Source organism: Lynx canadensis, chromosome B3, assembly GCF_007474595.2.
Source record: "Lynx canadensis isolate LIC74 chromosome B3, mLynCan4.pri.v2, whole genome shotgun sequence".
Lineage (NCBI taxonomy): Eukaryota > Metazoa > Chordata > Mammalia > Carnivora > Felidae > Lynx > Lynx canadensis.
The window spans coordinates 121,897,195-121,912,248 of NC_044308.2; the positions used below are offsets into that span (position 1 = coordinate 121,897,195).

The 15,054-nt window shown below is 53.8% G+C and overlaps 1 protein-coding gene across 2 annotated transcripts; it reads left to right on the top strand.

The window, feature by feature from the left end:
* The first annotated feature begins 7 nt into the window (after nt 1–7).
* GSTZ1 (glutathione S-transferase zeta 1) lies at nt 8–9,789 on the top strand. 2 transcript variants are annotated; one of them, XM_030319664.2, is made up of 9 exons: nt 8–138; nt 3,117–3,168; nt 5,060–5,127; nt 5,601–5,681; nt 6,032–6,157; nt 7,257–7,335; nt 7,888–7,940; nt 8,385–8,434; nt 9,240–9,789. In XM_030319664.2, the coding sequence occupies exons 1-9, from the start codon at nt 124–126 to the stop codon at nt 9,364–9,366; spliced, it is 651 nt and encodes a 216-aa protein (XP_030175524.1). In that variant the 5' UTR covers nt 8–123; the 3' UTR covers nt 9,367–9,789. The 2 variants fall into 2 exon arrangements, with proteins under 2 accessions (XP_030175524.1, XP_030175523.1); XM_030319663.1 differs by lacking the exon at nt 8–138 and adding an exon at nt 2,744–2,838.
* The last annotated feature ends 5,265 nt before the right edge of the window (nt 9,790–15,054 follow it).

Sequence of the window (15,054 nt, forward strand, 5' to 3'; positions counted from 1 at the left end):
TTACCACAACAGAAGTGTAAGTTCTGACGTGTCGGGGTCTCACAGGGCCACAGCCGTCGACGAGTCGGAGAGTCCCAGACGTGAAGTCTCCGGGCCTGGAAGAGGGGTGGCCCGAGGTGCGAGATGCAAGCGGGGAAGGTCTGTGCCACGCATACAGGGAGAGGGAAACTACTTAGAAACACTGAGAAACCCTGGGGGGCGGGGGCTAAAGGTGAGCTTGGACAACGCACGCTCCCGGCATGCAGAGCGCCGCACGGGCGCCGCTCTGCGCCTGCGCGCTGCCAGCTTCTTGTTGCCTGCTGGGGCCTGTAGTCTGGAGAGGATTGGGCCCGAGGCGGCGCGGGTTGGTGGACTGTGCGGGGCGCTGTGGAGTCGCTGTACCCTCGCGCTCCACCTGCCTCTTACCGTTCTTTCTGCTAGGTTTTCAAGACGTTGTCCCCTGCTTCCCTCTTCCGTACAGCCCCGTGTGGTCTTTCCCAGCCGGTCGGCCCGACGGGTCCTAACACTTAACCTAGGGCCTTCCCGGGTGGTTTGCTTTATGAGAGAGCACCTGGACGCTTTAAGTCATTGCCAGCACCTGGGGAGCGCCTCCCCGCTTGGCCCAGAGCCACGGTGTCACCTCTGGGGGAAGGGGCCCGAGAATCTGCATGTTTAATAAGCGCCCCCGATGAACTTTTAAAGTCTTATTCAAGTTTGAGAACCACCAAGGAAGGTAGCGGGCATGTCAGATGGGATACAGCATCCCCGTAATAATATATAGCTCTCCCACTCACAAATGGGATTTTAGGAGTCGTTCTCTCAAAACATGCGTGAGAAATGGTTTAAAAATAAAATCTGCTAGACTCGTCAGAACCCAGATTTGAATTGGGAACGAAGTTCCTCCAGGGGTAGTGATGAGATGAATTCTTCACTTGGGCTTAAAATCTAGCTCTACAAGTGCACAAGGGAACACAGGGTAGTTGACGCAATTATCACTGGTAAGAGGAAAAGCAGAAACTGCTCTCCGCTACGTTTCCTGATGGCCCATAAGTAGGAAACCTGGGGGCAGTGGCATTCGCAGTGACTCTGTGGTCACCCTCAGCACAGGTGAAGATGTAACATTCAGTAATTAGGTAAGACATTTCGTTAAGGATTCTAAGCTAATGTCTGAGGCTCTCTAGAGGTCCCGGCCCTCACCAGCAGCCCCTGCTTCTTGGCCCCAGGAGTCCCTCCAGCCTGACCTGTTAGGGAAAGGGATGTACCTCTGAATAGGGTTCATCTAGTCGTGGCCACCTAGTTTCTCTGCTTCCAAAGACACCTGCCGTCTATCACCTGCCCTCTGCACCAGAGCCATCTTTACTTTCCCCACAAAAGGTGCCTCCAGTACCGGCTGGAACTCCCAGGCTCAGAAACCAACCTGGGAAGGCCTGGTTGATAGTTCAGGGATGTAGTCTAGAGAGGATTGGGCCCTCTCTAGAAGACGGAGTTGATAGTTCATGGATGGTGAAGGCAGGGCCACAGAGCAGTTTGGTGTGCTCGGGGGTGCAGAAGGGAGAGGGAACTTGGGGGAAATGTCTGTAGTCAAAGGGATGGTAGTCAGAGGTGATCTAGAAATCCCGTTGTGTTCTCCCTCATCCATATGGATACACACGTGTCTGCCTGGAGACTCATGAGTGCTAACTAATTACTAGTCCTGGGCCCTGCTTTGAAATGCTGACTACCCAAGAAGGACCAGAGAAATGAACTTTGAGTCTTTTAAACTTTAGAGGAGAGATCACACACACACTCAGCCTCCTCCAGGGTAACAAAAATGAGAGAAGAGGGCCAGGTAAGGAACATGGCAGACCAGAGAGGGCATGCCCTGACTGAAGGAGGCCAGTAATTGTCTCCAATCAATTGTTGCTACTCAAGAATCCGAGTCCACTGTCTCCAGATCTTTTTAAGAAAAAACAGACAATAGGGCTTATATACGAAACATCTTGATTTTTCGATGTTGGCAACCAACTAGAAACATTTTTAATTTTTTTAATGTTCATTTATTTTAGAGAGAGAGAGACAGAGTGCAAGTGGAGGAGGGGCAGAGAGAGAGGGGGACACAGAATCTGAAGAGGGCTCCAGGCTCTGAGCAGTCAGCACACAGCCCAGTGAGGGGCTCGAACCCACGAACCGTGAGATCATGACCTGAGCCAAAGTCAGACCTTAACTGACTGAGCTACTCAGGCACCCCGAAACATTTTTAAATAAGTAGACCAAACACAATACACTATAGGCTGTCCTTTTGTGACCTTAGCTTTGGAGTCCATGGGCCTATCCCCCAGCTATTTTTATGAGACCATCCTAAAGGACTGATGGGTGGGTGGTGGGTTGAGAGAGACGGGCACTGCAGCATGAAAGAACTAGAATTCCTGGTCTTTCTGTCGCTGCTGGAAGGAATTATGCTATCATCTTACAGCAACCCCTCATTTTACAGATGAGAGAGAAAAGACTAGAGAATAGAGAAGGCAGGGATCTGCCCAAGGTCACACAGAGCTAGTTCCTGCACTGGGACCAGACCCTAGGTATGCCAGCATCCAGTGCACCACACTACATGAATTACTGCTTCCAAAACCAGGCCACCTTGTCTGCCCAAGACACCAAATCTGGCTCCACCGGGAACATAGAAAACTTCCCACAAGTTGGAAAGAGATGTCCTTTCTGACCAGAGTCAAAGTTTCCCCGGAAGCCTATCTAGCCCAGCTTCCCCATTGGCTCATAGGATCCACCCCTTCAGGGTTCCTCCCCCTGCTCTGCAGCTCTGGGAGAGGGGACATTCCTTGAGAGGCCAAGGGTCACCACAACACCATGACTGAGTCTGGCAAGGTAAGGAAGACATGCAGGCTGGCTGCCCTGTTGGGGGCCCCTTGGACCTCAGGGATGCACGATAGCACAGTTAGGAGCTGAGGGACCCCACCTGACTCCCAAGGCCTCTGACCCAGAGAGCTCAGAGTCTGGCCTGAGTTGCAGACACGGGTCCGGGAACGGAGGCCTGCTGACTTGGAGCCCCCTGGCTGAGGGCCGTTGCCTCACCAGCGGGCTTCTGGGGCTGAGAACCCCCACGAGCATGGGTTAACATGTATCTTCATGCTGTCTCTCCTCAGCCCATCCTGTACTCCTATTTCCGGAGCTCCTGCTCATGGAGAGTTCGAATCGGTAAGAACTGTGCTCCCACCAAGAGCCTGGGGGGATGGAGGTGGAGAGAGCCCTGCGTGGAGAGTTGGCCTGGGAAGAGGGGTATTCTGTCAGACAGGGCACCACCCCCAGCAACCAGTGTCCCCAGTGCCCTGGAGACTTTAGCACCTGCACCTTGAATGGCACCTCCACCTAGGAAGTGCCAAAAAGAGGAGAGTGGGGGTGGCAGGAAGGTGGGTTGTCTTTTCCCTTGGACCTGCCACCTCTCCCACCCTGCTCTCCAAAGCCACTTAGCAACCACACTTAAAGCAGGCTCACAAAACCCAGAGGTGCTTGGTAACTGGCAGGGAACAGCTGGCCTTTCTCAGTTCTTATCTTATTTGATCTGGCAATTAAACGGAACTGGCCAGTGTCAACCCCAGAGGCTTCAAGGAAACAGAAACCAGGGCCCTCCGGTTTAGTCCCAGCTTGACCCGTCCCTCCCTCAGCTCAACACAGCCTGTGGCAAAGATCATAGTCCCAGCTCATACTGCGGGAAAACCCGTGCTGGATGTTTTTATGTGCATGATTCCATTTAAACCTTGGCAACCCTAGGAGGGAGGGATTATTGTTGCCTTCATTGTACAGGTGAGGAAACTGAGGCACGGGGACATTAAATAACTTGCCCAAGACTAGGTAGCTAGTAAGAGGCAGAGCTGGAATTTGAACAGCTAGTCTGCCTCCAGAGTCCGTGTTCTTAACTACTCTACTGTCAGATGAGGAAACCAAGGCACAGGGGCTCATTAAGTTTCTTGCCCAAGGCTGCACAGCTAGCAAATGAATGTGATGAAATCTGAACCCAAGCAGTCTGCCTCCGGTAGTCTGGCCCTAACTGGGAAGCCATCTGCCATGACCCTCCCCCACCCCACAGTCAGTTGGCAGTTGCTAGAATCAGTAGGCAAGTGCACTGGGGTGCCAAAGGACACAATCTCTCCAGGCACCTCCCCTGGGCCCAGAACCTCTGCCCTAGCTGGGCCGGACAGGAGCCACAGGACCCATGTGCAATGACCTCTCCTTCCTGGCCCCAGCAGCCACTTTGTCCAGAGTGGGGCTGACCAGCGCTGAGGAAGAGCCCCGTGCCTCCCAGTCTCTCTTCAGACTGTGACACGTCTCATCCCCTCCCCTCGCTCCTTTGCCTTTGCCCAAGACTAGCCGTCACCATATTTCAGTGCACATGCGCGCACACACACACACACGCACACACACACACACACACACAGAGTCTTCACTAGGCTGGTCCAGTGTTTACCCTCACTTTGCCAGGGGAAATGATCAAAGGGCACAGAGAGAAAATCTGGTCACTAGGAGTCATAGCAGATACTGTGAGGCCACTAAAGAGCCCTGGTGCCCTGCTTGGAATGGTAGTAATCAGCTCTGAGAACAGAGAAAATGGATGAGAAAGGGAATTCTTCTCTGGAGAGTGTCATCTGCTTGTGTATGCACTTTGTGGTCACTTGAGCACCTGCCCTGGGCCCTTGGACACCTTCATGAGAGAATAATTGCAGGTCTCCAACAAATAAGCCCTGCTTGCCACTGTTCAAGGCCCTGGAGGGGACAGAGGTGACCAGAACACTTCCCTGCTGCCCTCCAGGAGATCCCAGGGTGCCAGGGCACACGCCTGTAGGCACCACTTGGGTGCGGGGACCCTGTGCGGGTATGGAGAGGATGGCCCTGAGAGTTTGGGGGCAAGAAGAGCCTCAGAGACCTGAGGGAGGAGAGTGGGTAGTGACCAGGGAAGCTGGAGAGATGAGGACAGGGCCAAGTTGGGCCTTGGTCACCTAGCTGCCTGGAAAAAGAAGCCTCCTTCTGGAACCTCATGTAGCCCTTGGAAGTATAGCCAGAAGCTGTCCCCTGACTCTGCTGTCTCTCGTAGCTCTGGCCTTGAAAAGCATCGACTATGAGACGATCCCCATCAACCTCATAAAGGATGGAGGCCAGCAGGTGAGGAGGCCGCCCCCGGACCACCATGTGAGAGTTGGAGGTCTGGTAGAGGGACCCAGAAGAGGGTGCAGACTTCTTCCCTGCAAGAAGTGAACCTGCTGGCTCTCCCTGGAGGGACGGGGTGACAAGCTGTGCAGCATGAGGAGTCATGGGAAGGGCCCCGGTTCCAGGCTCCGTGCCACAGCCTGGCCTCTCGGTGCCTGACCCCAGGAGGGTGAGTGGCGAATGGGGGTCCTTGCCCCTTGCTGGGCCATCTGGATGTACCTTGGTGACCACGGTGTGAGGTACAAGGGGACACACACAGCCAGGCCATTGGGATGAATCTTGTAGTTCAGCAGCCAGTGGATTTTGGAATACTGCCTGGATCCCTCAGGCCTTGCCCAGGGGAGGAGAGTGCAGGTGGGCCGCAAGCCTGGGGTCTTCCTGTGTGCCCAGTCCAGGCCACCTCGTCCATTAGGTCCTTGTCTCCACAGTTCTCTGAAGAATTCCAGGCACTGAATCCCATGAAGCAGGTGCCGGCCCTGAAGATCGATGGCATCACCATTGGCCAGTCAGTGAGTGCAGGGCCTGGGAGGCCCCTTGCAAGAGGGGTGCCCCGAACAAGAGGACCTCACAGCTCTTCTTTGCTTGTGTGTGGCCAAGCGCCTAGGCCTTAGTAGGGACATGATAAGTTCCTGGCAGAGGGAGGGAGCTCGGCTTGTTGTTTGGGGAAGTGACGGGAGGCTCGAGCATATGGGGACCAAGTTCTGCAGGACAGGGGGCCACCAAGAGCTCTTCCCTGGGGGAGTGTCAGCCTTGCGGGCTCCAGCTGAGGAGGGCGAGGAGGAGTTTGCTGGCCCCGTCACTCTGGTCCAGGGGTCTGCGGCCCTCCCGTCCCAGTGTCTCGCTGCTCCCCTCCCAACAGCTGGCCATCATTGAGTACCTGGAGGAGACTCGGCCCACTCCACGACTCCTGCCTCGGGACCCGAAGAAGAGAGCCCACGTGCGCATGATTTCCGATCTCATTGCCGGCGGCATCCAGCCCCTGCAGGTGTGGCTCTGGACTCGCACCCTGCACGCCTCTCATATGCCTCCCCTCACGCGCTCTTGCCTTCAGAGGCACACTGGGTGTGGGGCCTCATAGTGGGGTACCCAGCTTGGGAGTGGGGGCGGCAGGAGGACAGGAGGGCTCCTCAGGGGCTTAGACCCAGACCACGTGGCAGAGGGGCGAGGGATCCCAGAAATCACCTGCCCCGCGGGGCCCCCAGCCGCATTCTCAGAAGCCCCAGGTTTCCAAGGACAGCCCAGAGGTTCCCAAGGAGGGGAGGGGCCAGGTGGCAGGGGAGAGGCTGAGTGCTGCAGAGCCAGACCCCTCCCCACCTTTAACCAGAACGGCCTCCCTCTCATCTGTTCTGTAGCATAGATTGGGAGTCTCGAGAGATTTTTATCTTTTAAAATTTTCCCTGCTAAAAAATAAGTGTTAAAGCAATTCATCTGTGCTAACCCCTGGCTTAAATGAGGAAGTAGCCCCAGAAAGGTGGAGGGACTTTGCAGAGTCACTCGACTAAGAATGGCAGAGCAGGGGCCAGGGCCCAGGACCCCTGACTGTACCTGTGCCCCCATCCCCATGTTACCTTGTTGTTTGTAACAAGGAGATTGGAGCAGACAGATAGCCCCATTTTATAGATGAGGAAACTGAAGCCCAGAAGTGAAATGGCTCCAGGGGTGTAAGGATGGAACAAGGGTCCAAATCTCCTGAAAGCCACCTGTGCTTCTCCCCCATCCACCTCTCATGTTGCACCCCCCTCCTCACAAGGGGCCACATAAGGGAGACCCACTGGTTGCAGGGGAGACGGGCCTCAGGTCATGGCCGCGTCCTGTGCCCCCACCCTTCCACACCTCCGCCAGGGTCACAAGCTTCCCGACAACAGGGGGCACTGGGGCAACCTGAGAAGGTGGCTGCTGGGATCACTCTCTGTCCCAGCCCCCATCCACCCTCAGTGCCCAGATGGGAAGAGGGGATTCATGGAGCCCAGGAGGGGACAGATGGACAACCTGGGGCAGAAAGGGAACTGAGCTTCCCTGAGGGGGCTTGGCAGGTGCAGGCGGTTCCCAAAGCCAGTCACAGATTATCATCTTTGGTTGCATAGAACCTGTCTGTCCTGAAGCAAGTGGGACAGGAGAACCAGCTGACCTGGGCCCAGAAGGCCATCACTTCTGGCTTTAACGGTGAGTCCTTACTCCCGCGAACCATCCCAGGGTGACCTCTCAATGACACAGCTCTCGTGCCTAAGGCCGTGGGCATCTGAAACAGCTTCCCAGGCTCTTTGGTCCTGACAATGGCATGGGTGAGGGTAGGGGGGCAGAGCAAAGGAGGAAGTGGGACTGGATAGTGTCCAAACCTGGCCTCAACCTCTAGTACTTCTGGGCACCTCAGCACCTGAGGCCCACAGCCCTTTGGAGCTGGATGGCCCAACCTCTGCTTCACTGCCTGCCCCAGCCGGGAAACGAAGGCTAGCAAAGCACCAGCCCATCGTGTGAGAGCTGCTACTTCGGCCAGTGGCCGGTCTTGTCCCTTCTTGGGGAGGGAATGGCCACTGGGCTGGAGGAGCCCAGGGAAACATCATCTGCCTCCACATCCCCGGCAACTCTCTCCAGATCTGGTTGTCGCATTCCCTCCAACACACATGCCCCAGCCTGTCACTCAGCTGCCCATTTCAGAACTATGGGGGCCAAGGCCCAGTCTGTGCCCCGAGTAAAATCCATGTGGCCTCCCCACAGCTCTGGAGCAGATCCTGCAGAGCACAGCAGGGAGGTACTGTGTGGGAGACGAGGTAAGCTCTCCCAGGCCTTCCTACAGCGGCCTTCTCCCTCCACCCTGGGGCAAGAGCAGGCCAGAGAGATTCCGGAGAAGGCATAGGGTTGGGGTGGTTTCAGGGCCCCTCACCTCATCCTGAGGCGTCTCCTCCCTGCTGGGCGCCCAAGGGAAGTGCCTACGATGGTGGTTTTTAACAAGCACGCTAAGATCCACTGAGACCATCAAACCTTTTCTGGCCCCCCACAGAGCCGGTTGTCAGGACAACTGGATCCTGGCCTGGGAGACACGTGCTCTGGGGACAGATGGGGGAGAAGAGGAGGGGGATGGGGCAGTGGGGATGGGGTGGAAGACCCAGGAGCAGAAGGGAACTGTCAAGGGCTGGCAGCCCGTGGACACAGCCAGCCCAGCCTGTGAGTCCGGGGCACACACCCTGATGCAAACCCACCCGACCCTCTTTCAGGTGTCCATGGCTGATCTCTGCTTAGTGCCTCAGGTGGCAAACGCTGAAAGGTAAGAGAGCCCCACTGCCCACCCTCTCCCACCTGGCTCCTCTCCTCTAAATGCCCAGCCTCCTCCCGCCGTCAGGCCCCAACTTCATCTACCGAGGAAGCGTCTCATGCGGAGACTCCCTCCAGCTGGCCAGGGAGCCCCGGGTGCCAGGCCACACCAGCCACTGTGGTCTAGAGGAGACAGGCAGAAGAAATCAGGGGAGCGTCCCCGACCATGCCCGTCTTAGCTCATACAATCCCGTATAGCCCCTGCTCCTAAGAGGAGGTGGCTCACCTGGTGGCCACCCCTAGAGGAAACCTCCCGCAAGAGCCTGCTGCCCCCGACATGGTATGTCTGTGCCCAGCAGTGAGCTCTACTCTGCTTTCCTCCAACAGCCCTTCAGGGAGGCATGAAAGAGTGCCTCTCTGGAAGGCATCATGTCAGGCACCATCAGGATACAGAGATGTTATGACACATTGGCTGCCCTTGAGAAGCTTGGGATATGGGTAGAGAGATTATCTGTATATGTAAATGCCAAGCACTGTGCCTTATGTGTAGTAGGTTCTCGATGAACAGCCATTGCTTGGAATGGGAACAGTAGGCAACAGAGATGCTAGACAGTACTGCATGAGACCCGCCCATCCCAGAGCCGCCTGTGAACAAGGCCCCCACGTGGCAGGGCCACCTTCCTGGTCCTTCTCTGGTCAGCTCCAGGGGCCCCATCCAGCCCACCTCTGTGCTTCCCTCGCTGCACACAGGGCAGTCTGCCCGTTCCCCTGCACACCTGGTGTTGAGATGGTGTGAGACAGGTGTTTCTCTGCTACAGGTTCAAGGTGGATCTCACTCCCTACCCTACCATCAGCCGCATCAACAAGACGCTGCTGACCTTGGAGGCTTTCCAAGTGTCTCACCCCTGTCGGCAGCCAGATACACCCCCTGAGCTGAGGGCCTAGCCCTCAAACTGTACCCCGTGGGTGAGGGGGCAGGAAAGGGGTACAGGAGCAGAAGCTAGGTAGGCTGAACAGGCCTGGAAACAGGCAAGCCCTAGGTGGAGAAGCAGGAAATTTGAACTCCTAGCCCTTGAACTTGAAGTCTAGCCCTGGATCTGCCTTCCCACTGAACCTCTTTGTGCTTCCAGTACCCACAGTCTGTCGAATGTGGGTAGGGTGGGGGAGAGGATGCTGAGAGGGAGGAAGGCAGGAACATTACCTATTACGTATGTCATGGGCAGTCATGAAGATGCAGGCACAGTGTAGACTAAAATGCCTAGCAAGTTCACCGGAGAGAAGTCAGGAAGCCCGAGCGCCTCTTCCCTTCCCTGAGACTGTATCTGACTGCAAAGAATGTCCACACTGAAATACGGTAATTAAACTGAAGCCCAGGCCTCTAGGTTATATTCAGTTAAGATGCTTTCCAGAAAATGAACATTCTTCCTAGCTGGAATCCCCTAGCTGGGCCAGGAGAGGAAATCAGCCAGCCACTTGCCCACCCTGTGGTAGGCCTGGCCCCTGGCACTTAAGAGCACTGGAGAGAAAGAAGTTCAAAAGCCTGCCTGAGAGAACCAGACCCAGATGCAGAAGAGAACAGATAGAAAAAGCAGAAGGGCGCCTGGGTGGCTCAGTTGGCTGAACGTCTGACTTCAGCTTGGGTTATCGTCTTGTGGTCTGTGGGTTTGAGCCCCGCGTTGGGCTCTGTGCTGACAGCTCAGAGCCTGGAGCCTGCTTTGGATTCTGTGTCTCCCTGTCTCTCTGCCCCGCCCCCACTTGCTCTGTCTCTCCCTCAAAAAGAAATAAAACATTAAAAAAAAAATTTTTTTTTTTTTTTTTAAGGAAAATTAGGAAAGAGAGCGTTTTGTGACCAGCTAAGTTTCCAGGGCTAGAATGGTACTATTAAGTGTTGACTGGAACACGGAGAGGGAAGTTGGCCCACATCCTCAGGGGCAGCATTCTCCGGATCAGTCCCAGGAGTAAGCGCTTCAAATAAATCCAGTCGTGAATGGCCTTGGGAATTGGAGGCAGGCTCCTGCGTGGGCAGTGTGAACAGCCACTGATCAGGATGGCTCAGGACCCCAACCAGGTAGCAGCTCACCTTGAGGTCCCTTCTGGAAGTGGAATCAGATGACTTTTATGTCCTGTACCTGAGATTTCATTTCCCCTGCATGGCTAGGGTTTAAACAGTGAACTGAGATCGATGTGTCTGGTTCAAATGGAAGCCGCCACTCTCACTCTTGTTCCCAAGCTGCGTCTGTCCTGGCACAGCCAGAAAAAAGCACAGGACAGTAGGTGAGACACAGCAGTGACAAGGGAGACTCGGCGGTTCCTCCTGTCCTGCCGCCATCTTTCCCTCAGCTTACCCCAGACTTGCCTGGCTGGGTAAAGTTCACCTGGCCTCCCTCCAGAAAACCTTGACTCAAGAAACTAATCTCAGCCCAGGGATCAGGACTGGCACCTGACTTGGACATTTGAAGTTGAAGGTGATTACAGCCCCCGTGGATTTTAAAGACAGAACGAACTCTGGGGAAAGGAGGCTGGCCACTTCAGGCTGTGCTCCCATAGCCCCATGGCAGTCAGCCTTCCTGGCTCTGGAGAGACAGTGGGATAGGTGAGGAGCTGTGGGCAAGGCCAGACGGGCTGCTGCCGCCACTTCCCTGGGATTAAAGAGACAGCTGGCTCTGCCCCTCGCCAGCAGGCACCTTGGGAGCCCAGATGATTGGAACCGATTTCCAACACTGCTGAGGTTACCAGGTTCCTCCACCCCTTCCTCCTCCCAGTCCCATCTCCGGGCAACAGAGAGACTTCCGGGAAAGCAGGGAACTAGACAGAGTCTGCATCCAGGACAGGGCACTGAGACAGACAACCTGAGACCACTCCTCCTGCCCTGAATGATTCTAGAGAGAATTAGATACAGTGAAGGGGGGAATGGGTTTTCCTGGAAGAAAAGTGGTGGCTGTCCTACTCCAGCTAGTAATGGATTTGCCACCCCCTCCATTCAGTCCACCAGCTTGCAGTGAGCCTTCCCAGGTGACCCTCCCACCACCCCCCACCCCGGCGGGAGCAGGGATATGTGGCCGTGCCACAGAGAATGTGGTAGACATGGCCCTTGCTCTTCCTGAGCTTTTGTCCCTCCCCTTACTGGTGGAAGTTTAATTGGCATGTGAACTCCACCACCCAACAGACCCACCATTGCTTCTCTGCTTGTCTGTCTGATCCAAGATGACTTCTAAGAGTTCAGTTCAGGTCTTCTCTTGGACACTACCAGATATTAACCCTTTTAACCTGGGACTCTATCAGCCTAAAACTGGTGGCAAGAGCTTAATGGGTTTTAAGGAAATCTCAATCAGGTGAAGAGGTGATACAGCCTCTGTTGTTAAAACATGGAAACCATCCCTCATCTGTGGCACACTTTCCATATTTTTCTCATAGTTCCCATAGTTTGGTCCTCTGATTCAACAGGAAGTTTCTGGTACGTGTCAAATGTAAGGTGAATACCAGCTGTGGGTGGGTAGGGAGGAGAGAGATGAATTTGTGGCTTTTCCTCTAGGCTCAGCAGACATCCTTGGAGTCCCATTTCTGAGGCGCTCCTTTCTATCTGGCTCTCCCCAGAGCCCCCACCCCCAAACTCAGACAAACCTGACCTTCTCCACAAAAACCAGAAATGTGTCTAAGGCAGAGAAACTCGCTCCGGGCTCCTGCGAGGTGACTCACCTGGACCATGCTGGTACTTGCAGCACCTTCACCTGCACCTTCACCGCATCCTTCACCTGCACCACCCAGAGGAAGTGCCTAAACCTTTGTGGCTCTCGGCTGCACTGGCTTTAGGAGGACAGTCGTCTATCTTCCCACCTCACGATGTTTTTGTAAAGGAGATTTTTGTATTTGAAAGACAGAACCTAAGCCCTGGGATCTCTCCACACAGCTGGCAGCACCACGGGCCGGTCTCGGGACCCGGGCTAGGACCACCACGGCTGCCTTCTTCACTGAGACCTGAGGACAGTGCTTGAGCTCTCGAAGGCCCACGACAACTCTGGGTGTCTCCTGCAGGCTAGGGTACCAGGCCTGTTGAGGAAGTGCAGGAACTGGAGATGAGACTTGGGAGCCTGCAAGAGAAGGCAAGCGGCGGGGGGGGGGGAGCCACTAGTGCAGGGTGAACTGAGGGATGGAGGAGGGGAGTGTGGTGGAAAGGGGCGATGGGATGCGCAGAGGCTCTGGCCTTGCCGAAGGACCACAGCCCGAGAAAGGAGAGCGGTCTGGTTTCTGGGCCTGTGGTTTTGAGTCAGAGTGAGGCTACCACTCCGTGTCTTCCAGCCCCGGGCCGTCTGCGGAGTCCAGGTCACCAGCACAGTAAGCTGACCTGCCCTTGAGGGATGTGGAAACCTGAGATTTTGCTGGCTTCAGCCCTCCCCATCGGGAACTGTCCTCGGGGGCTCTGTGGCTGGTTTCATGGGAGGGAGGAGAACCCTCTTTATTCCCAGAAGAACTTAGCTGTGCTCCTGGGAGGGGAGTAAAAGAATGTGGCCTTTCTAAGCCATCTTCCCTGCATGAGAAGAGAGTGAGTTTGCATCTTCCCTGCATGAGAAGCTGAGTGCTCTCAAACTCCTATAGGACTGTACTCCCGACCTCCCTGTGACCCCCGTGCCACACAAGGTGACTAGCATTACTACGTAAGGGCATGTTAGATGGAACCATGTCCTTCCTGTGCAGCCATGGCTGGCCACCCCCTCCCCTCCCAGAATGTCCCTCTCTTCTTCCGGGGGCCCTAGAAGATCATGAAAGAGCAAATATTTCCCTAAGTACAGAGATGACTTAGAGGTCAAGCCAAATGGTCCTGGGACTTGGCAATAATTAGGATTCTCTAAAGCGTTTTGAAAACTGCCTCTTCTGTGACTCCCTTAAGTCTGCAAATAAGTGGTTTTCAGGGGTCAGATGTATCTTTCAATTCAAAACCATCACCTATTTAGGGCATGTTTCCCAGCAGGAGCCTCTTTCCAAAGGCTGAGCGGGTGGTAAATGTCAAGTCCTTCATTCCCACCTCAGTTGTCAGACCTGTGGGGAACAACTGGCAGATCCCTGACCTGGTATGTCAGAGGCCACAGGGAGACCTGATCTGCAGTCACAGTGGGAGTGGCCACAGGGAATGGCCGGCAGATGCTGGAGTGGTAATTAGGTGTGGAGGGTCTTTCCCCTCTACGGAAGCGGGAAATCCCGGCAAATACTTGAGAAGGATGAAACCAGGAAGGAGGTGCTTCCCGGACACACTTGAGAACAAAGCAAAATATACGGGATTTTGTTCCAAAGCAATTTGACAGATCCATTAAGGAAAGTAGTACACTTATTGAACACACAGGTGGATACACATACTCAGAAGGACTCATTGTATCGGCTCCTCCTAACTTTTAAACATAACTTACTTAGCTCTCATTCCAAAGTCACCAGCAGGCATCATTCCACTGCCAGAGAATATGTGAACTAACATGGGTGCCGAGTTTAGCCGGAACCTCATAGGTTAAAGAACATAAGACTAAATGTCAAGAGCTGCAACATATAATCCCGAGCTGTGTCAGGGTCAATGATGTGACAGAAATGAATGCCTTTAAACGTTAAACAATAACCTTCAATGGGCACCTGGGTGGCTCAGTTGGTTGCGCATCCAACTTCAGCTCAGGTCATGATCTCGCGGTTTGTGAGTTCGAGCCCCGCATTAGGCTTGCTGCTGTCAGCCTCTCGGCGCAGAGCCCAATTTGGATCCTCTGTCTGCCTCTGTCCGCCTCTCTCTGCCCCCACCCCGCTTGTGCTCTCCAAAAAATAAATGTTTAAATAAAAAATAACCTTTAATATATTATGACTTAGCCATTACACATTCCGCATAGCCAAACATAACTCATAAAAGGTCCCTAGCTCCATGTAGTCTGCCTGGGCTTTTTATGGTTGGTTGTGCCCTAGTTCGGTGGGCAGATCATATCCACTTAACTCACAATTATTTCCAATCTCTTCCTCCCTTATACAGCAGCCTCTAAAATACGACGCAAAGGAAAACAGAGAGAGCTCTAATAGGCTTGTCTTAGAATCACAGATCTCACTAAAGTAAAGATTTCAAAGGTGCTCCTTCCTCCTCAGATAGGAGTCTTTCTCATTTTGTAATAAATACCAGAGACACACACAGGCAGCATTTTAAGAGATGTCTAAGACATTTTTAAAATGTCATTTCAGTGTCATTTTTAAAATGAAAAAAAGGCTGAATTAGTATCACCCGGACTGCGTTAATGATTACCCTGGTGTCAAAAGTACCAGTTCCAAATTTGAACACAGTAAGCTCATTGGAAAATGAACATCACTGGAAACCAAATACTGATAAAACTATAATGTTCTATTTAGTAATCATCACTGCGTGCCCACCTGTTCTGCCCTTGGGCCAAACCCAGTCCCCAGTTCGTAATACTCTGCCATGAATTTAAACACGGCTGAAAGATCTCTCATTAATCTTTCTCAATCTTTTCTTAATTGTTAATTTTTCTTAATTTTTATAATCAAGAGATTACAGAATTACTCACACAGATTTACAGAATACCTTTCTTCCAGGAGGAATACAGAGATGAATAAAAAATGTCAAATGTAAATCAGGTTCATTAAGATATAAGTCAAATG

Bases quoted from the DNA above. Each gene is read 5' to 3' on its own strand.
- GSTZ1 (XM_030319663.1), top strand. The intron at 7,336-7,887 runs GTGAGTCCTTAC...GCCTCCCCACAG, and splicing joins CATCACTTCTGGCTTTAACG to CTCTGGAGCAGATCCTGCAG. The intron at 7,941-8,384 runs GTAAGCTCTCCC...ACCCTCTTTCAG, and splicing joins GGTACTGTGTGGGAGACGAG to GTGTCCATGGCTGATCTCTG.